The sequence below is a fragment of the Pseudoliparis swirei genome, chromosome 3 (genome assembly GCF_029220125.1).
Source record: "Pseudoliparis swirei isolate HS2019 ecotype Mariana Trench chromosome 3, NWPU_hadal_v1, whole genome shotgun sequence".
Lineage (NCBI taxonomy): Eukaryota > Metazoa > Chordata > Actinopteri > Perciformes > Liparidae > Pseudoliparis > Pseudoliparis swirei.
The window spans coordinates 11080253-11102818 of NC_079390.1; the positions used below are offsets into that span (position 1 = coordinate 11080253).

General features: G+C 44.3%; 1 protein-coding gene across 11 annotated transcripts in view; it reads left to right on the forward strand.

Annotated features, from left to right (window-relative positions):
- The window catches only part of acaca (acetyl-CoA carboxylase alpha), a 32280-nt gene extending 15592 nt beyond the window's left edge, over nt 1–16688 (forward strand). For 7 of the 11 annotated variants that reach the window (XM_056439803.1, XM_056439822.1, XM_056439829.1 and 4 more), the window contains 26 exons: nt 24–167; nt 293–395; nt 488–595; nt 691–747; nt 996–1040; nt 2584–2625; nt 3259–3474; nt 3592–3747; nt 3854–4078; nt 4708–4863; nt 4979–5125; nt 5430–5699; nt 5941–6038; nt 6220–6340; nt 6501–6611; nt 8266–8409; nt 8522–8642; nt 10198–10294; nt 10417–10513; nt 10601–10736; nt 10811–10988; nt 11071–11183; nt 11919–12073; nt 12827–12997; nt 14704–14840; nt 14986–16688. In XM_056439803.1, the coding sequence (XP_056295778.1) occupies nt 24–167; nt 293–395; nt 488–595; nt 691–747; nt 996–1040; nt 2584–2625; nt 3259–3474; nt 3592–3747; nt 3854–4078; nt 4708–4863; nt 4979–5125; nt 5430–5699; nt 5941–6038; nt 6220–6340; nt 6501–6611; nt 8266–8409; nt 8522–8642; nt 10198–10294; nt 10417–10513; nt 10601–10736; nt 10811–10988; nt 11071–11183; nt 11919–12073; nt 12827–12997; nt 14704–14840; nt 14986–15112 (3475 nt within the window). In that variant the 3' untranslated portion in view covers nt 15113–16688. Of the gene's footprint in view, nt 1–23; nt 168–292; nt 396–487; nt 596–690; nt 748–995; nt 1041–2583; nt 2626–3258; nt 3475–3591; nt 3748–3853; nt 4079–4707; nt 4864–4978; nt 5126–5429; nt 5700–5940; nt 6039–6219; nt 6341–6500; nt 6612–8265; nt 8410–8521; nt 8643–10197; nt 10295–10416; nt 10514–10600; nt 10737–10810; nt 10989–11070; nt 11184–11918; nt 12074–12826; nt 12998–14651; nt 14841–14985 lie in introns of those variants that run through there. The other 4 variants (XM_056439812.1, XM_056439845.1, XM_056439862.1 and 1 more) reach the window with 2 other exon arrangements.
- Nucleotides 16689–22566: the final 5878 nt, after the last annotated feature.

Genomic DNA, 22566 nt, shown 5'->3' on the forward strand with positions numbered 1-22566 from the left:
ATGTCTCTCTGTCGATACCCTAGGATGTCATTCTCCTCCAACCTGAACCACTACGGCATGTTGCACATCGCCAGCGTCAGCGACGTTCTGCTTGACTCGTCCTTCACGCCACCTTGCCAGCGAATGGGAGCCATGGTCGCTTTCCGCTCATTCGAGGAGTTCAACAAGTCAGTCGTTTTTTTATAGTTTCTGAAAATTGATGAATTCTGTCAGTAGGTGTAGACGATGTTTCTTTTTGTGATTTAACTGCATGCATGATTTTTATTCCATTCTTTCTTCGCCGCCTTTACAGGAACATTTACGACGTTCTGAGCTGCTTCTCTGACTCTCCTCCGCCAAGTCCAACCTTTCCAGAAGGAGGCAATCCTGTCCTCTACGGGGAAGAGGAGACCAAGGTGACGAGAACCGAGAGTCGCAGGCCTGTCCTTGACCTCCGCGACTGAAACGCGACCTTTCGAGTGAAATGTGTAATTGCTTTGTCATCCAGAGCGTCCCGGAAGAGCCCATCCATATCCTGAATGTGGCCATAAAGACGGACAGCGACATTGATGACGACGGCCTGGCAGCCATATTCAGGGAGTTCACTCACACAAAGGTGAACAACAAGGCTTCTAGATTAAAGCAGTAAAAAAATGTAAATGGCTTATTATCATCCTGACATTTTTGCTTTTTTCCCCACCCCCATTTAAGAAATCTATGCTGTTTGAACACGGCATCCGTCGGCTGACTTTCCTTGTGGCCCAGGAGGTAAGGGCCCTGTTTAATACTTACCAAGTCAACTACCCGTGTCCACAATGCGCTGCCAATTCAGCATGTCCCCAGATTTTTACAAATGAACTGTTTTGTCTCCTTTCGTTTTTTAATTACTAATACTTTATTACTTTGTTGGTATGCAACAACATTGTGTGATAATATTTTGCATTTGAAATCAAGCTTATTTTCCCGTTTGTCTCTGTCTCTGCATGCCTTGCTTTTTGCTGCATTTATGATGACAGGATTTCAGGAAGCAAGTCAACTGTGAGGTGGACCAAAGGTTTCATGTAAGTAGAGGAGGACAACTGAAATGTGGGAGAGTGACTTGTCATCAATGGTTGAAAACTGTTCAATCATATCCTACCAATGTTCACATTAAATATCCACACAGTCTGAAACATATCTGTCTTAGAATATTGTAGATGATCTGCAAAGGAAAGATTAATGAGATCGAAAGACAAATATGTCCAAATATCCCTCAGCAGTGACCACTTGATCGTTCCATTAAGAGCCATAATACCACAAATTATGTATGCAAGTAACTTATTCTGTGTCATAAGTACGCCTGGAATAGTGTTGCTAAGGTCTCAGCCTCGTCGATGTTTACAAGCTAACATCAAACCAACTTGTTTGAGCTGTGTGTGAAGAAATACGATGGACCTCACAAGGCAGGGCTATGCGGTGCCCATCCCCCGACACACCAGTGACTACTGAACGTGATCCTTTTCTTGTCAGGTTTGACAAGTTGCTGTCCTCACAAGACGCCCTGACAAGATAGCAGCTATCAGATTTCAAGAGGAAGCTTATTCATCTGTGTTGCATCAGCTCAAATACAGGGAACTCAACCCACCATTGTCCCGAATCAATAATATGATTCGGGACATGTTTAGGAATATTTGGTGTCGTAGCTGCAATTTGAAGACGGAGTAAAAAACAAACAAACACAGACTCATTGCAGAGACGTTTGTTGCCATGAAATGTCAATTGTAAGTGCCTTGCTGCAATGTGAGCACACATTGTTAGCACGAATAGCAAAGCAGGAATTAAACCCCCAATCACAGCGGTTTTCTGAAACGGTCCATTGTGCTGCAGAGCGCAGGACCGCATTTATCTTTCCAGGATTGACCCTTTATCAACACAACACCCACGAGTGTTTGAATGATATTGACCGGGATTTAGAAACGGGATTAGATTTGAGGAATGCTCTTCGCGGCTGCTGTCATTTTCCCACAATAGGCCTTGATTTTTCTTTTGATGGGACAACGGTCTCTGATGAGAGCTAATCACGCTAACTCGTGTCCCCATCATTATGTGGCCCTTGTTACACGGAGGAGGTTTTCAGTAGTCGGCACCATTCTGCATACTCATCCTAAATTTTGTTTTGTTTGTTTTTTGTTTTTTCCTTCCGTTCGCTCTCTCAGAAGGTGAACATGATGTGTAATCAGTGTCAAATCATGGCTGTGACGGTTTCCAGTGTGTTTCCCTTTGCAGTCCCCTTGTTATTGTGTAGGCAGTGAGCCGATGAGAGCGTCCCCAATTGCTCTGGCATTGTTTTGGCGAGTGGGGGACTCCATCTGATAAATGGGAATATTGCATTGATTGCTGTAGTGAGTGCTGAGATGGCTGCATGTACAACAAAGTCCTGATCATCACTGCATAATACAGAGCCCGGCTTATTGTCCCCTGCTGTGATTAGGTTTATAGTTTGTCCGTGTCTAACTGATTTAGTGTCCTTATCACGGCTGTGCTTCCAAGTATGTATTTTTGTTAAAGAGACATTATTGATTTATTTGTGTCCTTTCTATCTCCGTCTCGCTATCTTCCACACAGAGGGAATTCCCAAAGTTTTTCACATTCCGTGCCAGAGACAAGGTGGGTGTTTTTAGATAATACAAAGTGTTTGTCAAATCATCTAAATATCTTCTGAATGTCCCAAATCAGTGTTTGCTCAGGTCTAAATGGCAAAGACGAAGCATTCTGGATCAGGTTATCGTGACATTGCAAATTAACTCATAAATGTGTAAAATAAAACAGATTGATTGATTTGCCTGTGGCTGGGAGACTATTCAAAACCGTATTGTGGTTATAGAAAACAACTTTTCACCCCCCCTGGCAGTGTTACATTTCACTCTATCACAGTCAGTGATGGCTCTTCCTCTCCGTTACCCCTGATAGTTTCACTACAATGACACCACCAAAACTCATTAAAGTAATGAACTCTTTAATTATGTCCCCCCCCCATTTAAGAGAAATGACACCCATTAGCAGCTTTCTGAGATCGAGATTGCCCATAATTTAATTTACTTAATACAGTGTTCGGCTCACAGGCATCTTTTTACTCTTGCATCAACTCGGTGCTCCTGAAATTGCCAATCTTCTGTTAATGAGGTAGATGATGCAGGAAAGCCTAACTTTGATAGTAGAAAGTTTCTTCAGGAAAGTCTTTGAGTAGGTTCATTTAGAATGTTGTTTTCTGTTTTTTTGATTGTGTCCGTTTCTCAAAAGTTTGAGGAGGACAGGATCTACCGCCATTTGGAGCCGGCACTGGCGTTCCAGTTGGAGCTAAACCGCATGCGCAATTTTGCCCTCACTGCCATTCCGTGTGCCAACCACAAGATGCACTTGTACCTGGGTGCTGCCCGTGTGGAGGTGGGCACAGAGGTCACGGACTACCGGTTCTTTGTGCGAGCCATCATCCGCCACTCCGATCTGGTCACAAAGGTGAGACGATACAGGCACGACCTTTGGGCTTGGATTCTCTGTCAAAAAATTTCTTTTTGATTTGACTCGGTCATAGCTGCACCTGTTGACAGTTTCTCTCTTCTGCTCCTTCGACAGGAGGCCTCGTTCGAATACCTTCACAATGAGGCAGAGCGTCTGCTGCTGGAGGCCATGGATGAGCTGGAGGTGGCTTTCAACAACACAACTGTACGAACTGACTGCAACCATATCTTCCTCAATTTTGTCCCAACAGTCATCATGGACCCATCTAAGGTTTGTGAAACTATCACACACACACACACGCGCACACATCTCTCTCATGCAGTCATACTCCAGCTCACAGTTTAATAAATGAGTTTGCTTTCTCTACGAACTTCAGATTGAGGAGTCTGTGCGCTCCATGGTGATGCGTTACGGCAGCCGTCTGTGGAAGCTGCGAGTCCTGCAGGCTGAACTGAAAATTAACATCCGCCTGACACCAACTGGAAAGCAAATCCCCATCCGACTCTTCCTCACCAATGAATCTGGGTACTACCTGGACATCAGCCTGTACAAGGAGGTCACTAATTCCCGAACGGGACAGGTGGGGCCCCAAGACCGACAGGTGGGGCACTCATACATCTTCCATCTCATCTGCTTATTGCCCAGTCCCTGGCTTAGGATTTCAGCTCCCAGAATGCAATTTACCAGCTTCCCTTGTAAAGTCAAAGATGTTTTTCTGTAACTCTCAGCTGATTAGGTAAATTAGAATTCATCCAGCCATTCATTCATCTGTCCATCAACCATCCACCATAGAGAATGTGAGAGTTGTTGAGTTTGGTTTCTATTGGAAGATTCTAAAAAGTCAACCAACAAAAAAAAAGTCTAGTTATTATAAAGCGGGTGTTAATGTGGCATGGAATGATCTTGGCAAAGAAAAACATGATGCAGAGTTTTTAGTTGACCCAATTCAGCAAAAACATGTAAGTGAAATTTCCGGTATCAAACATACCTGCACTAATAGTTCCTAAGTGAATGATCCTGGCTGTCCGATGGCCCTCATGTATGATGATGAATGGGTTCATAGTGTGTAGAAGTGTTACCTCATGTACTTTGTATTGCTTAATGCTGCAGCAGTGTGTACAACAGATTCTCATCATCATCATCATCATCATTGTCATAATCGTGATATTCTGGCGAGGTCAAGACGTCAGCGTATCTTTAAAGTTACTCACTCTGTCCCTCTTTGTTCAGATCATGTTCCGAGCATATGGAGACAAGCAAGGGCCGCTGCATGGCATGCTCATCAACACCCCCTATGTGACCAAGGACCTGCTGCAGTCTAAGCGCTTCCAGGCGCAGACTCTGGGCACCACCTATGTCTATGACTTTCCAGAAATGTTCAGACAGGTACCATACAAAAACAAATAGCTCACATCTTGCCCCGTTATGCATTGAAATGCCGATTGGCCAAAAGGATTTTGGCGGAATAACTTTATTCTGACTATTTCATTTCTCGTCCCAGGCTCTGAAAAAGCTGTGGCACTCTTTCCAGACCTTCGCCCACTTACCCAAATGCCCCCTTCCCTCTGAGCTACTCACCTTCACAGAGCTGGTTCTCGATGCCCAAGGTCAGCTGCTGCAGATGAACAGACTGCCGGGGGGCAACGAGGTCAGTCTTCTTAGTTTGATGAACGAATACAGATGTTTTTAAATGTGTAATTTCCCTTTCACTCTGTAGATGTCTCTGTTTCTTTATCTGTGTTCCTGAGTTCTTTCTAAATTCGTTATTGTTGTATGGCAATGCTTAATGCATTGAAGACATAACACTTATGTCTAGTTATTCTAAAATGCTGCAGTCTAAATCAAATACATTATTTCTTTAATTTAAAAGAAATATAGGATGTTTACTGTATTTTTATGGAACACTATTTATAGATCGCTGCTCTTACCGTGCATCTGTTCTGTCTGCACAGATTGGCATGGTGGCGTGGCGGATGACCCTGCGCACGCCAGAATATCCAGCGGGACGTGAGATCATCGTCATAAGTAACGACATCACGCACAAGATCGGCTCATTTGGGCCCCAGGAGGACATATTGTTCCTGCGGGCTTCAGAGATGGCACGGAAGAGCCGCATCCCGCGGATCTACATCGCAGCCAACAGTGGCGCTCGCATCGGGCTGGCGGAGGAAATCAGACACATGTTCCACGTGGCCTGGCAGGATATAGCTGATCCTTATAAGGTCAGACAGCAAACATAACAGTGCATATGTGCGCTTCTTTTCAAATGTTTCAGAAAATCACCTGCTGACTGTTATTTATTTGTCTATACCTCATGTATTTCTTTACTACGGTATTTGGTTCTCTGATCCTGATTATACCTTCTCCCCTTTATTATTTTTTTCAAAAGATTCATGATTTTATCTTTTGCACCTGTATTATTGTCTATCGTAACTAAGCAGTCGTTACTCTTTATCTTCCCAGGGATTCAAGTATCTCTACCTCACACCTCAGGATTACAAGAAGGTTTCAGCCCTGAACTCTGTGCATTGTGAACATGTGGAGGATGAGGGAGAATCCAGGTAAGTCATTTTTTATTAACCATTAGCACTTCACTTTGTATGTCAGGAAATGAATATTCAAGATTCTGTACCGTCAGTCAAGTGTTTACCTCTTCACGGTTAAAAGCCTGTGAGACTGCAACGGCAGAGGCTACTGGAGGGTCACCTCTGGCTTTAAATGAATATATGTGTTGCCATGCAGGTACAAGATCACTGACATCATTGGAAAAGATGATGGGCTGGGTGTGGAGAATCTGAAAGGGTCAGGAATGATTGCTGGAGAATCCTCTCTGGCTTATGACGAGATCATCACCATGAACCTGGTGAGACTGAAGTGGGAGCACTTGTGTACAACAAACGCATGCATACACGTTGCCTCCTCCTTAGCATTGAGCTGTAGAATTTTGGGTGATCTTCGAGACCGGAGACTTGCTCGAGAGTTGATTAGCTTGCAAGCCGTAACGTGATTGTCTTGACCTATAGGTCACGTGCAGAGCCATAGGGATTGGGGCATATCTGGTGAGGCTTGGACAGAGAACCATCCAAGTGGACAACTCTCACATTATCCTTACTGGAGCGTCTGCACTTAACAAGGTAACAGTATCTACTATCTAAATGTATATGTCAGTACAACAAAAATAGTGTTCCTCCAAGTGTTTAACATAGAAAACGTGATGCTGTTGTGTGCAGTGCGACACTGAATAAGTGCCACATGAGTTATATTTTAATTCTCACAATTGATGCATCTACATTTTATTTAGACTTCTCTGTAAATACTCAGAAATTCTCAGTTGCCTATTAAGCTGTTCAACTAATATAGGAAGAACAGCAAATGTTGTGTTGGTATTTAAAAAAAGATGTATATATTTTACTAGAAACAGCAGATTCTATAATATTTAATGGCAGGGTTAATGTTGCTTTATCCATCAAAGAAAAATAAATCAGAAAAGTGTGCTTTGGCGCTGTTCCAACTCGATCAGGCCTCCTCCTGCCTCGTTCTGTTCGACTAGGATTCCCTCTCCGATCCCAGCCACAGGCCTGCCTGCCACTCTCATGGAATAATTGAAAGTGAACCATGAAGTTGTATTTGCATAGAAATAGAGTGACATGCCGGAGGCTGCGGTGCAGGACACCCATATCATTTGTTTTTAATCAAAAGGAAAAGTTTTGCTGATGCAGATTGTTTTCTCGCTCTCTGTGTGTGTGTGCGTGTGCGTGTGTTTTCCATTCTCTGTCCTTGTCAGGGAATTAAGATGACTCTATTTCAAATTAGATGACAGATTGCAACATGACAAATCATGCAAATGATCCCATGATGGCATACCTATTTGCTGGGAGCTCAATTGTTTTTAGATGTCCCCATTGTTTACCACTATTTGTGGGAGTAGAGTAGTATGTTTAATGACAAGTGTCAGCGATGCAAAGGTGATGGTGGTCAAAAATATCTGTTGTGTTTATTTTTAAATGGCATCTAGAAAGAAAAGTATGGTTTCTCTCCCTGTTTATCTTACGGTTTCCTGGCTATTAACTGTAACTTAATTGAGGGCAGGAGGCGGCCACCCAGAGATCAGCATTTCATTAGCTGCTGGAAAGCTCTCATATTTTCATGGGGAGTGGATAGTAACTAATAGCATAAATACCCCAGTGAGATTTTACATCCAGTCGGCCCCTCGTTTTCTTCCTCCCAGTCAACCCTCTCTGTTCCTCCTCCTTTACCCCGTTCTCTTCCCTCTGCTGTGGAATCCTAATGAAGCCGGTGATGGCCACAGGCATAGAGGTTTTGTGTATGTCAAGGTGACTGCAATGTTTCCTGGGGCCGCAGGCTTTCCTGACAGCTTTAGGAGAGTGCCCTAGATTTGTAGCCAGATACATAACCATTAATGGTAATAAAGAAAGTAAATGATAGCTGAAAAGGTGAGAGCTGAGGGTCGGGATTGAGCTCCTCTCTGATTTTTATGGAACCATGTCAGGGCCCCGCCACCTGTTCTAGCCCGCTTATGAAAATAGGGTGGGCTGGGAGTGAGATTTTATGGCTTCAGGTTGGCAGAGGGGCAGTTTTGAAGGTAAATAGTTTGGTGGCTTCCATCTCAGATCAGATTCCTGATGCAACAACAGCCTCTATCACAACTGGTAGATGGCAATATGCAGAGAGGAGGTTCTGTAAAGTGTGAAACCACACTAAATTAAATGTAGTTTTTTTTTCACCCAATGATGTAAAATACACACATTCGTTTTTGTCCCGTCACAGGTGCTGGGCAGGGAAGTGTACACATCGAACAACCAACTTGGCGGCATTCAAATAATGCACAACAACGGTGTGACCCACACTAGTGTTTGTGATGACTTTGAGGGAGTCTTCGCGCTTCTGGCGTGGCTATCCTACATGCCCAAGGTAATCTGTCATTTTTGACTCGGATGCTGCATCCCATATCGGTGTCATAAATGAACGTTTGGAGCCGTGAAGTTTTTGTCATCGTGAATTAAAGACAACTTCCTTTCTTCAGTGTAAATCTAGTCCAGTGCCAATCCTCTGCGCCAAGGATCCCGTGGATCGTCTGGTGGATTTTCTGCCTACAAAGACTCCGTATGACCCTCGCTGGATGCTAGCAGGACGTCCCAGCCAGTGTAAGTGTGCAGAGAAATCTTTTAATCAGAATCAGAAACCGTTTTATTGCCAGGAATGTTTACACAAACGAGGAATTTTTTTTGGCGGAAGGTGCAACATTTAGACATGACAAACAACAATCAACGCGACAGCAACAGTGAACTTAAGTATAAGATAAGATAAAGATAAAAATAAAAATAATGATAAAGTGCTCGGACAACAAATAAAGTTAAAGTGTTTAGGTGTGTGTTTCAAGTGACGTGTGTTTAAGTTAAAGTGCATGTTAAAGTGGCAGGAGGAGGAGGAGGAGGAGGAGGAGGAGGAGGAGGAGGAGGAGGAGGAGGAGGAGGAGGAGGAGGAGGAGGAGGAGGAGGAGGAGGAGGAGGAGGAGGAGTGCGACTGCCGACGGGGAAAAACTAATGGAAATTGTTCTGGTACAGCCTCTTTAAATGGTTGTTTTTTGATGTAAATGAAAGTATTTGTTTTTTTTATTACCACAGGGATATACTTTGTCATCTTTATTCCTTTCGCATTCAACTACTTCTTGAGTGAATTTTGCTAAAAATATGTGCTTGTCAAGCTCCTCTATCAGGATTTCCTGCTTTTCTCAAATAAAATTATTGTAAATTAAATATCTTAACATTGCTGATCGTTGATTGGCCAAAAGAAGCAATTCTGATCAAGTCGATGTCTCTGAAACTTTTCAACATTCTTTGACATTTTATAGACTAATAATTATTAACTTATCATAATGAAAACAATTGCTAGTTGCAGTCCTACTCAAACTGTACATTCAGCCCTACAGCCAGTCACTGCGCCAGAAAAGACTACATCAAATACTGAGCTGCGCGGAAAGATGTGTTCCTGGTTGTAACTACGATGATGATTTATATACAGTTTCCCTTCGGCTCATTTTCTCGACTACATTTTTATTCAAAATGCTTTATCAGCAGTGGTAAAATAGTGATTCTCCTTTTTGTTGTGTGTTATTTGGGAAGAAGATTATTATTTTTATTATATTCATAATTTGATCCTAATATCCCCTTGTTTTAAGGTTGAAATAAGCTATTACTAGAAAATGACTATAAAGAAATGCACAGAGAAACAGTGACGCCTAGTATCATGCTTCTAAAGGCAACATCAGTGATCCAGCATGTTTTACACAGCGGATCAGGACTGAGCAGGTTCCACATCAGTGTTATTACAGCTCGGGACAGAACAGAGATTGGGGGACCGTGTGGGAGGCCAGTCAACGTCTCTGGTAGTGATGAGAGGCGAGGCTTAATTGAATGGTAACCTCACAGGCTGGGCATGTTTCTCAGGGTGTGCATGTAGAAAAAGAGCTGAATAAGCCTCCTCCTGCAGTCATCCATCATGGTTTGCTGCCAGGATTAGACTCTGAGGAAAGAAATACACTGCCTCGGACTGCTGGAGGAATAAAGCCCGAGATTTTGAAAACGCTATGGAAAAAAAGATTGATTCAGTTGCATTTCCAATTTGCAATCATCAACTCGTTCTTTCTTTACCCTTTTGTTGTTGTTACCTTGCTGCACTGACTCGTCTCTGTAATTACAGCTCCAAAGGGTTCCTGGCAGAGTGGCTTTTTTGACCAGGGCTCCTTCATGGAGATCATGCAGCCATGGGCTCAGAGTGTGGTGGTAGGCCGAGCCCGGTAAGTCTCTAAACGGGACACTAAACCACCATGACACTCTGCCAATATAAGGAATCTGTTTGCCCTGCAAACATAGTCGAGGTATTTGGTAAACGTCAGTGCTGAATGGCCTCTCTCCACAGACTGGGTGGGATACCTACTGGGGTGGTCGCCGTGGAAACCAGGTCAATGGAGCTGTCGATCCCAGCCGATCCAGCTAATTTGGACTCTGATGCAAAGGTAAGTGTAACGGACACTACATGAGGAAGTCGTGACATTTACAGACACACACCCGCTGATGCTGATTTTCAGATTTTTTATCTTTAGACCATCCAGCAGGCCGGACAGGTTTGGTTCCCAGACTCTGCCTTTAAAACCGCCCAGGCCATTAAGGACCTAAACAGAGAGGGTCTACCTCTCATGGTGTTTTCCAACTGGAGGGGCTTCTCTGGAGGAATGAAAGGTACCTCAGCTTCCGTTGTAATAAATCAATCTGGGATTATACCCATTCACTATCATGATATTCTCCTTTCTTAGATATGTACGACCAGGTGCTGAAGTTTGGGGCCTACATTGTGGATGGGCTGAGGGCGTACAAGCAGCCAGTACTGGTTTATATCCCCCCCCATGCTGAGCTGAGGGGAGGATCCTGGGTGGTTATCGATCCCACCATCAACCCACGTCACATGGAGATGTACGCTGACAGGAACAGCCGGTGAGTTGGACTGGAAGAAGGGCCGATTCAGTATCATCTTTATCAAACCACTTTTGCTCACTTAAATCATTCTCGTCTCCAGTGGTGGTGTTTTGGAGCCCGAAGGCACAGTGGAGATCAAATTCAGAAGGAAGGACCTGATAAAGACCATGAGAAGAGTGGATCCAGTCTACACAAGCCTGGCTGAAAGACTGGGTGAGTCCTCCACTTCAATTCTAATTATAGCCCCTTACGGGTGTATATGCCCCCCTCGGCCTTGTCCTCGTTTTCGAAAAAGGAGCAATATATCAGGTGGGAGCATGTGTGCTTTCACTGTCGTTCTTTAGTTGGCGTTGATTGTTCATCTTCACCGCGCTCCCTTGGGAGACGTGTCAATCACAGCCTGCTCAGATCAATCACCAGCTCTCCTGTCTCTCCTGCACAGCCTATTGATTTTCCTCTGAGCTCAGAGCAACTGTGGTCCAATGCGGTGTGGGGCTTGGTGCTGTGGGCCAACTGGTGGAATGGAGGGTTGCTGCGGATGGTTTGAGAGATTGCTGATTGGAATTGACAGAAATCAGTCTTTGGTGACAGCAGCCAGGGGTTTTGGGGAAGCTTTAAAACAAAGTGCTGTTAGTACATGTTAATTCACCTGATTTGATGTTAATAAGAGAAGACCACCGATAGGACTATATGTAGGGTTGGGTACCGAAATCCGGTGCCATTATAAACATGCTTAAGCTAGCTCGTAGCTAGCGCTATATGAGGGTAGAATTATTGTCTTTCAGTCCTAATCTCAGTCCCTCATACACTATATTTCCTGTATCTATTAGCATCAACTGTGACTCCACGTTCATAAGCTCTGCTTGCAATGAAAACCTGCAGCCATATGGCAGTCAGTTTTTGGCAAATCACCCGACGGCCGTATTTAACGGCATTGGTTTCCAACAGGAACGCCAGAGCTGAGTCCCTCCGATTGTGAAGAGCTGGAGAGCAAGCTGAAGGAGCGTGAGGAGTTTCTCCTGCCAATCTACCACCAGGTGGCCGTGCAGTTTGCGGACCTCCACGACACTCCGGGTCGCATGCAAGAGAAGGGCGTCATAACGGTGAGCGCGTCTCGCGGCCATGTATTTGCGACATTGGGAGTGCGCAGTGTGTGAAAAAGCCCTCGGGGGAGAATCAGTCGAGCTGCTGCACCTGCCTGGTGAATAATGTTTGGTCTCACTTGGCTGTGAGACTCGTCCGCGTAATTATCTTGTGATGACCCTGGTCAATCACCTTAGAAACCACAGAGCAGCCTCAGGCGGGCCCCGATCTCATCCCGGGCCTTTCCAGTCCCATCTTTCACATCCAAACACACACACTCACTTTGACTGCAATCCATCTGTGAAAGACGAGACCCCTCTGGCCATGTGCGCAGTGCATTTTGTGCACACGGTATGGACTGGAACGACTTGCCAACTGTAGCGGTCTGCATGTTCAACTCGAGTACATCCATGATCGTCGGTCCTAAAACTCCTCACCTGAACTCTTAATTTACAGAATGACACATTTCGGTAAAATACATTAACCTCATTCAGTGTTACACTTGCAAGGCAAAAGACAAATGATGAAAAGACGCCCACATACAATTTTCATTAACTTGGATTTCCTTAATGAGTTCAATGTCATCGTCTCATCCAAGGGATTGGTTGAGACGGGCAGAAGATTATTCATACTCCCCCCTTTTTGAATTCACAAAGAATGAGAACACTGACTTGTATGTTGACGTTTAATAAATTGCAAAACGTAGCCGTCACTAGTTTCTAATGACAGTCGCTGCATTTTCGGCGTTTTAATTGTTTTGGGGCTCGTCTCAGGATATCCTTGATTGGCAAACGTCCCGTCGGTTCTTCTACTGGCGCCTGCGGCGGCTGCTGCTGGAGGACACGGTGATGGGGAAGATCCAAGCGGCCAACACCGACCTGACCGACGGACAGATCCAGGCAATGCTGCGCCGCTGGTTTGTGGAGGCTGAGGGGACCGTCAAGGTAAAACCCACCACCTACTTATAGGCTTTGTTCTTTAGGCTCTCATTGTTCAGTGACTTTAAATGGAAGATTTGGAAAACTGTCATTAATATCTCAGACTTTGAATTGAGCTAAACAGTTCACAGTGTACATAAATGATGATCATATGGATGACAGATTATAAACCAATGTCTAAAACATGGCTCTATGGCAGATGAAGCTGTGCTGGCTAACTTTGATGGTGGTTCTTTGGAGTATTCACATGGTATTCATGTCCTTTTATAACATTTTAAACATCTTGCATTATAATATCAGTCAAAGAGAGCTGAGAAATGTGATGAAGATGTGCTTCATCATTTCCTAGATGCACAGACTCACAACAACACAGACATCTGGAAATTGCTTCTATTTTTATTTATTTTTTCTTCTCTCCCATGTGTTAAATCTGTTTCACACCAAAACAGAAGAATGTGTAAAAGCATGAGCTACATATGTGCTTAGACTTGTAATGGTTCCTAATTTATTCCATACAGTCGTATCCAAAGTCATCATATCCAGTCTTCTGGGAAATGCATGAAAGAGTCTTTAACTCGAGTTCAGAATTAGCCATTTCAAAACTGGCTGCAATTTGTCCATTCAGGTGTGTAGATGCTCACGTAAACACCCTGTTAGCCTCTGGGAATGATTACAGAGGCCGATTCTTTTTATCCTGAAGCTGTTCCCTTCCTTCAAGCTGCACCAGATAAAGAAGTCGCGGGCATTCCTGTTAAATCATCGTGTTGAAATGCAGATGGTCTGATAAGTTGCAGTCAATGCAAATAAACATCCCTCAGGGATGCATGGACGCCGTTCCTTTTCCGGCCCAGTCCCGGCGCTCGGAGGACCAGCCGCGGGGCCAACGGGGGCCGGCCCAGCGTTTCAGGTCTCCCAAAGAAGTGGCCTTCTTGTTAGCTAATATATTATCCCAATCAGGACTGGCTGTCTTAAGCCACAATTAATCACAGCCCTGGCACGTGCAGATAGGAGAGCAACGCGCTGTTTCTTAATTAAAAGCAAACAGATTAAAAATGATTAATAAGGGCATTAAATGTTCTTGCGGACCTCAAGCAGGACTGTTCATAAAAAAGGCAAGAGCCCATTAAACCCCTCAGCCCCCAAATCTTTGCTAAGCCCTCCAGCCTGGCTTTGTTTGGGATCAGAGATGCCAGTACTCATGAATACTAATTTCTCCTATCGGGTCCAGTCAACATGACATCGGGACCCCCACTTTGCGCCTGTCCATCTCCTTTTGTTGTTGTTGATATTTATGTGCTGATTCATGATATTTTATGTTTTATTTCAAATATACGATATTTAAATTGCAATTGTTTCCATTTTAATTCCTCAATTGTGTGATTCTAGACCCAATATACTTCCTTTTGAATCTTGCTAGCAATTATCATACCTGCAAACTTGTCACCTTTCGGCGAAATTCGCCGTTTTGAAATCAAAATAGGTCGTCCACGTGAATAGTGTCGATCCGAAGAGTTTTTGTTTTGGGGTAGTGGGGGGGGTAAATTGAACAATCAAAAGACCGTAGTTATAAAAGCGTTGAGGTCAACTTGGATGTGGTGTGGAGACAACCCCCCCCCCCCCCCCCCCGTTGTCACCTTTTTCACCCCTCATGAGTTTGCAGGTATGAATTATGAATCTTCTCTCCTGTAACACCCGCCTCCCGCGTTACACAGGCCTATCTGTGGGATAACAATGAAGAGGTGGTGGCATGGCTGGAGAAGCAAATAGCTGACGAAGAGGGCGCGAGGTCCGTCGTCGACGAGAACATCAAGTACATCCGCCGAGATCACATCCTCAAGCAGATACGCAGGTGATAGATGACTCTAAACCGGGCGGGTTCAGTGCCGTGAAGCGTGAACGCGGTCATCGTCCCCTCTCCGTCCCACCCGGCTAACGTGTGAAATCCAGCCTTCCTCGCATGATTACGATGTCTTACTTTGATTTCCCCTTTTCAGCCTCGTTCAAGCCAATCCAGAGGTTGCCATGGATTCTATCGTGCACATGACCCAGCACATATCGCCCACACAGAGGGCCGAGGTGGTGCGCATCCTGTCCACGATGGAGACGCCGGCCTCCTCCTAGTGGGAGCCCGGCGTCTCTTCCCCCACCTGGCCGAAGCCCAGCTCAGGACGCGGCTACAGCCAAGCGGAGCTCGGCTCAGCCAGACCGGCTCCCGACCGGGGCTGGAAACCCACGGCTAGAGGAGCCAACTTGATGGGCCTCGGCAGCTGCCAGGTTACTGATGAATTGTTGGCTATGATTCTCACTAAGCAAGTGTTCAGATGACTTGACATCAATTATGACCTTTTGTAAAATGTCTTATGTGTGCCAGATGAGTCGGTGTAATTTGCATTCAAGTGCAATTGGGGGGGAAAATGGTGTAAGAAATATCTGACTAATATGTAATATGTTTTGGGGTTTACACAGTTGGCCCTAGTGGACGTTGAGTCGATGCTTCCATAAAACAACAATGCATTTAGAATGTGTTGTCATTTATTAAAAAAAACGGCACCATGGTTTGTGACATATGCTTGTTTAGAGTCGCAAGTGTTTTGATGACCAAGTCGACAATGACGACACATTGCTGGGGCATTAGCGCGTATGGGGGTTTTACACGCCTAAGTAGGGAGCACTTAGTTGCTGAACAAAGACGGGCAACACTACAACAGAGTTGCACAGGAGAGCCCAGCAGGGAGCGGGGACGAGGTCCCTTTTAGACCCCGACCGTTTCACAGTTACCCTGCAGCGAGCGGCGGGCAGCTCGCCTCACAACAAAACCACAGCTGTCCCTTCTGTTCGCACAGCACACGCATGCTGCTCGAGACGCACTTTGCTGCTTTCTGTTCCCTCACTCATTTGCACCCGGAGTCAAAGCTACAGTTTTAACTGGTGCGTCTCGCATACACACGTATACACACGGGTACACGCACAAAGTGTTACAAACAGTAATAAATACAGAGATTATAATTAATAACTGTATAACAGAGTGGATAATAGCGTTCTTCTTTAGAAAAAAAATGGTCTCTTTGCCCTTGGGTTTATTGGTTTTTTTTGGCAACTAATGGTTGCTCCTAAAACTTTTATTTTAACTTGATTTACTAAATAATCATTTTTCAATTCGCGCTAATCTGATGGCTAAATAACTAAACGTCTGTGAAAGAGCAAAGGCTACTGTTTACTGGATTTACATGTTACATAAGATGTGTCTAATTTTCAATGCAATTCCCACTGACTGTTCTATTTAAAATGTGTACCTTTTATGTATTTGAAATGTTAAGTATTTTTAATATTCATTTTTGGACAACCCTGTTTGAATCGCATACTACTTCTTTACCTGGTGTTACCAATGGAAAGGCGAATGGTGCCGACTTGGGGGGAGGATGATGATGATGATGATGACAATCGAGGTCGTACTAGTCGGAAAACGGCGCCATGATGTTGATTTCTATCCTATAGATCCGCTTGTCATACACTCAGCAGAAAATGCAACGTCAGCAATGTGAAATGGCTCTGTGGTCAGTGACTGTTGACATGTAGCCCAGTTGCTTTATAAGTAACTGGTTGTTTCCTATTCAAGGATGGAGAACAATTGACAGTGATGAGCTCTCACTGTGTCTGCAAATGTAATAAAACTTACCCAACTTGGTTTGAAGTGACATTTCTGTTTCATTTATTTTTACAGATTGTTCTTTTAAAGTAAGGCATTTTTAACAAAACTCCAGTTTTTAGGAATTTGAAGTTCTTTAATTTGTCAATTATTTTTGTATATTGATGATCCTCAGGACAGATAATCACATCACTGGAAGCCTCATTAATTTCAGCAGTCAGAACAAAGTTTATTACTCCGGAGAGACATTTTCTGATTACTCAAAAATGATACTCTTCCCATTCCTCAATCCACAGATGATTAAAGTGGCATTTTCTCCCTGTCTTTTAAAGTTCAACAGTATTAAGGAGGATGAAGCAGATCAAACAAACATGGAGGGATCTATTTCATCCTTCCTTTTTTAATTTGGTCTCATTTCATTCCCTTGACTCTGTCAATTCTTTTACCACCCTACCAACAAATATGTAAGACAAATTGAGTTGCATGCACCCAATACCCACCACAATTATAGGAGGCCCAATAAGAAAATGAGTCATTTGGTGGTATAATTGGAAATGTGCCTTGCGTGGTCTCTCTGGTCTCCCCGAGGGTTTTGCTCATTTGTGGTGACATGCTAGTCGGGCTAATTCTCCTTCTAATCACAGACTAACTGCACAATCCGGTTCCCCCTCAACCACCGTGGTGGCTTATTGTAGTCCTTTCTCTATTTGATAAATACATTCATTTTCATCAACAGTCTTGAAAGGCTCTGTTTTCTATTGGTTTAATAAAATACATACATTTACAACAATAGAGCAAAGCTCATATGAGCAGAATTTATGTCCATACATATATATATATATAATATTTATTTGTGTAACTTTCCGATTGCCAAGCCCCAGTAAAGGCTGGTTTCAGGCAGAACTGTGACCAAAATGGAGCAGGGAACAGCAAGAAATATTAATGGATGGGGGGGGAAGAAAAAGAAAATCAGTGTCTGCGATGAGATTGAAACGGAGGCATTAAGATAGCGCAGAGGGGAGACTCAATCATGCATCTGAGGCAACCATAATTCCACATTCACCCGTCTCAATGACTTGACAGCACTTGAGAGACAATGCCTGTGACCCAGTTGCAGGATTCCAATTAGCCGGGTGTATGCAACAGTTGAGATGAAAAGAGAACAGGGTCTTTACAGAGCCCCAGGGCCGTCTGATTACTGCCTGAAAACAAGAGTCTTTTGCCCGTGACAAAGAGTAGACCGACACCGAGGGAGTGCCAGGCCCCAGCTGTTCTCATTCTCTAGGCGGAGGATTCTGGAGAGCTCATCTCATCTCCGCCTGCCTGCCTTTTTTACATTTCTACCATATTGGAAAGTGTATAGCAGGCCAGCCACACTAAGACACTTTTCATAATGTGACTTCTGAGTTGAGTAACTTGGTGGATTTTTTTTTTAGCCTGGATAGAAACAGATGACCTCTGGGTTGTGAGCCTGCATCTGTCACATCGAGGCAACCTCATGTTTTACCAGTACATCTCTATATTTCTTATAATGTTAAAGTATTCATTTTACTATTCAAAATGTACAAAATATGCTTCAATTTGTTTTAGTATATAGCATACTTTTAGTTTTTAAATGTTACTTATTGTAAGTACATTCTTAATTAAACACATTACAAGGTCATGAATCAAAAGTTCTTATTTCACGCGGTTAGAATTGTTGAATACAGATGATTTATTTTCAACCAAAGTGTATGTGTGAATCCACGAACCCAAAGCCCGCGAGCAACGTACTCCCCATGGTGAAGCAGAAGGGTATTCATAAAAAAAGATACATTTCCATCACATTTAGTACCCAGAACATGCTGCAATATAGTTTGATCAAACAGACCCCCAGTGTAGTTGGGTTTAAGCTGATTCTCTAATGGGAAGTAAAACACTGTTGTCACAATGCTGGCTTTGTTTGCATACAGTTTTATGACGGTGGTGCTTCAGATTCCCTTATGCATTGCAAGGCTTTTATGATTCATAATGTTTGAAAGATCTAAGTGATGAAGGGCAAACCGAATTTCCTGAAAAGCAATTTCCATCTGCACATCAAGAACTAAAATGAATGACGTATTGTATCTCGGATGCAGAGAGGCCGGCGTGCAGCTCTAGTCGTGAATCTCTCGAGGGGCATGGAGGCAGCCTGTCAGCCAGCTGCACGAGGGGCTTAATCTTCAATCTGCGTTTGGAACGTGCCACAGGGGTCAAAGATTACAACACCCTGTGATCATCACCCCATAATGCATACATTCTCATTCTGTCAGAGCTTGGTAAACATTGGCCAGACTAACTGAGCACCGGGACAACAGAGAGGAGGGCTGATTCACAAGCAGACTGAAACATGCTCCAGACTGGAGAGGGAGAAGGCATCGGAACAACGCAGAGGACTCACAGTCGAAAGCTCAGGCCCAACACAATGTTTTAGTCTTGGCTCCATTCAAAAACACAGTTTTTATTTTCACAATAAACCCATCCACCAGCATATCGCTCCTCAATTGTCTGCTTTTCATCGACAGGAAGGAATCAATATTGTGCCGTAGTTGAGTACACCATAACTCGGTTGCCATGTGTCTTGATACTGCTGCTCATGCACCCGACTGTTACTGTTATTACTGCAACAGAGGAACAAACATGGCTCCCCCAACATGAGCAATAATGTGCAAAAAGCTCCTTAGCTGTGCGTTGCAGACCAGGTGAAGCAGCTCCCCATGCCATACAGCCACACCTCCCTCCCTCCCTCCCTCTCCCCGCCCCCTCCCCGCCCTCCCCCATCTCGACATTAACATTCATGGAGCCACTGGAGTGTGGCGAGCCGCGTAAATCGAGCCAGCGACGAGATGCAGGGGTGGAGGCGGGGGGAGGGGGGGATGGGGGATGGAGGGATGTTTGAGGAAAGGAAGGGGTGGGATGTGGTGTGGTGTGGAGGTGGTGAAGGCTGCCCAGTATGGGATTGTGGGAAAGGTCAGCAAACAAGGTGCCACGTATATTGCCATATATCACAGTTATTCCTGTGGGTCATTGACTGGTATGGAAATTAGAGGAACGGTGACAGGCCCACGTGGCATGATGCTGGAAGAGTGGGCAAGGCCAACAAGAAGTCACAGCTGTACTTATCCCTAACTAACAAAATGCCAACGTGATAGCGAACACAGATGGTGAACATGGCAGTTTTATTACGTGATGTCATCCGCTGGCTGGTGGACTGCAGGTTTGAAGCATCGAATTCGGCATTTTGGCCACAGCCATCTTTGATCCTGACCCTAACTATTTGAGGTCAACGTCTGACTTTAACCGACCGTCTATTCCTCAACCAGCTACGCAGGGCAGTGGGATTCAACATCTCTCCAGCGCACTCGTAAGAAGTTATGGTATTTACAGAGTTGCGGACTAAAACAGTTGAGCTGAGTGCAAACATCAGCCCGGCAGCGGTTCCGTGTGAGAGGTGCGCCACATTAAAATGCATGCATTACAGGCACTTCAGCGGAGCGTGGGGAGCCAACTCCCTATGGAAATGTTGGTTTGCTGCTTCTCATAAGGCCAGTGGAAGGATTTATTTGTGACCAGTGTCCTCTGGCTCAGAAGGACAAAGGCAGCCAACCAGGGAAATCATTGTGCTTGACAACTTCACATACGGTAGTTCCATCTGACAGCGTCGGTTTGAAACATTTAAATCAGACCGATGAAGAGGTTTCTCAAGTTCTCGAGAAGCTGTGACTCCAGAGCGGTGATGGTGGTGGAGAAATTAGAGACCGGCAGGGGAGACGGCAGTATTGCTGCACATGGTCATGCTGCTGCAGAAGCTGCTTCTTCCCTGTAATGTATTGACTATCGCTTTGGCTGCAGACAAACAAAAAAGGCCTATACATTTCAGGTGAATGTGCTTTTAATGTGGCTCCTTACTTAGGGCTGTAAAAGCTTAAAACAAACTTTTGACACTGGAGAGCCCACCTGCAACACTTGATCAAACACTGAATCAATACGTGGTGCATTTCCCCCGGCTGCCCCAGAGAAACGGGAGTACAAAGCAGAGGAGGTGTGGATCTGGCAAAAACACTATAGCTCATGAACCCCCCCCCCCCCCCACCCCTCCCTTCTCCACAACTGCCGCCACCCTGGTCGTCAACCCCATTACACACACGCATGCACACATACGTTTTGCAGCGCAGAGCCTTTTCACACTTGAACGTCGCACGTTTGATTGCAAATGAGAGAAGCGGCAATCTTCCATGTGTCTTTGTCATGTCTTTGTCTCGGTGTCCCGACGAATCACAATTACAGCACACAAAGAGATGTCAAGGAATTCAGCGGAGAATGTGTGGCATTGTGTCAAACCAACTGGGGACTGGTGCCCCCACATTGCCTGTTATTTCAGACCAATATTTTGTGCGTGTTGTTATTTTTGTTTTTGGCGCCTTTTGTCGAAAGCTACTTCACAACTAGTCGATTCTCACAGACTGGTCACCTTATATATAAATAAATATACATTAGTTCTGTGCATTAAACCCATCCTAGTATTATGAGCAGGGGCTGTGTGAATGAAGCAGCAACTGGGGGGTCTGGGGTTCCTTGCTCAAGGACACTGACTTTTGACTTAATGGGGGAGAGGATCGAACCCGACTCATGTGTTGAGGGAGGGCCCCCTCACCCCCACTGCAGCCCAGCCACCCCTAAAATTTATATCTTATATGTCTTGTAACATTCTAAATTGGCAGCTGTATGCCAATTCACAAATTCTGAATTTGAAATTATCAACTTTTTTGGAATGTTGATAAGTATTAATAATACCAAGCTGTAGATCATAGAATAATTAAGAACATGTCAAAATTGTAATGCACTTTTATTGTCATCATCCTCTCTAAAAATGAACAGCAAGCGAAACGCTGATGAAAATCTTAACAAGCATATCTGCCTCAGCGTTTGTGAGTGAATGACTTGTCAATAGCTCTAACATGCTGAAATCTTCTCAGCACTTGGCCTTGCAGATTAAGCACTGCAGGAAAAGAAAGTAGGTGGGGAACACTCATGATTCTGTCCTCTTCAACTTTAATCAAAAGTACACTGACGCGCTGCAGCCCCCTCCCTCTCTTTCATAATAATGGGCCGCTAAAAATTCAGGAGGCAGGCTCCACATCAATCACTCGCCAGATTTGAGTCCAATGCAATAAATATGTAAATGAGGAGAAGCCAGTGTCTCGTAGCTTGGAGATCAGCGCATGGAGGGAAAAAAAAGGGAAAAACTGTATTAATTGCCCATGGCCAGAGGAATCCTATTACTGTGGGCATTGATTATAAAATTGTATGTGTGAATGATTTTCATGCAGAAAGTGGACTACCGAGCCTACAGCAAAATGTGAAGAAAGAGCCAAATTAGCAAACAGGGCCACGTTTTGCGGGCGATTCAAAGGAAACGGCGACGACAAAAAAGGCCAATACTGAGCTCAAATAAGATTTAGATTAGAAAATGAAAAGGATTTCTATGTCAAATTACAATAAAGTATTATCCAATCAAAATCTCTGTCCAGTCATGTTTAACGGCATTTACTCGCATTCAAGATTGGCTTCATCCCTTCCACAGTGTGTAGGTGTTTAAGTTCATGAGGCTACCCAGGAGAATGCTTTTACTCAATTCCATTGAAGTCAAGTCCATTAGTGTTGTGCCCTAATGGACTCTCCTCTGGAAGATAGTTGACATTTTCCCACACTACATCATGACGAGGAGTGACAAAATGGTTATAAAAAGTCTTTATATGGAGACCTTTTATGCATTATGCTCACTTTTCCCAAACCCCATTGATTGAAAAGACATCTTCTACCTGACTGCGGACTCCAAACACACAGTATTCAACAAACACAGCTCCCTCTGAGGTCACTGTCATGTTTTGTGAAAACAAATAAAGGGACT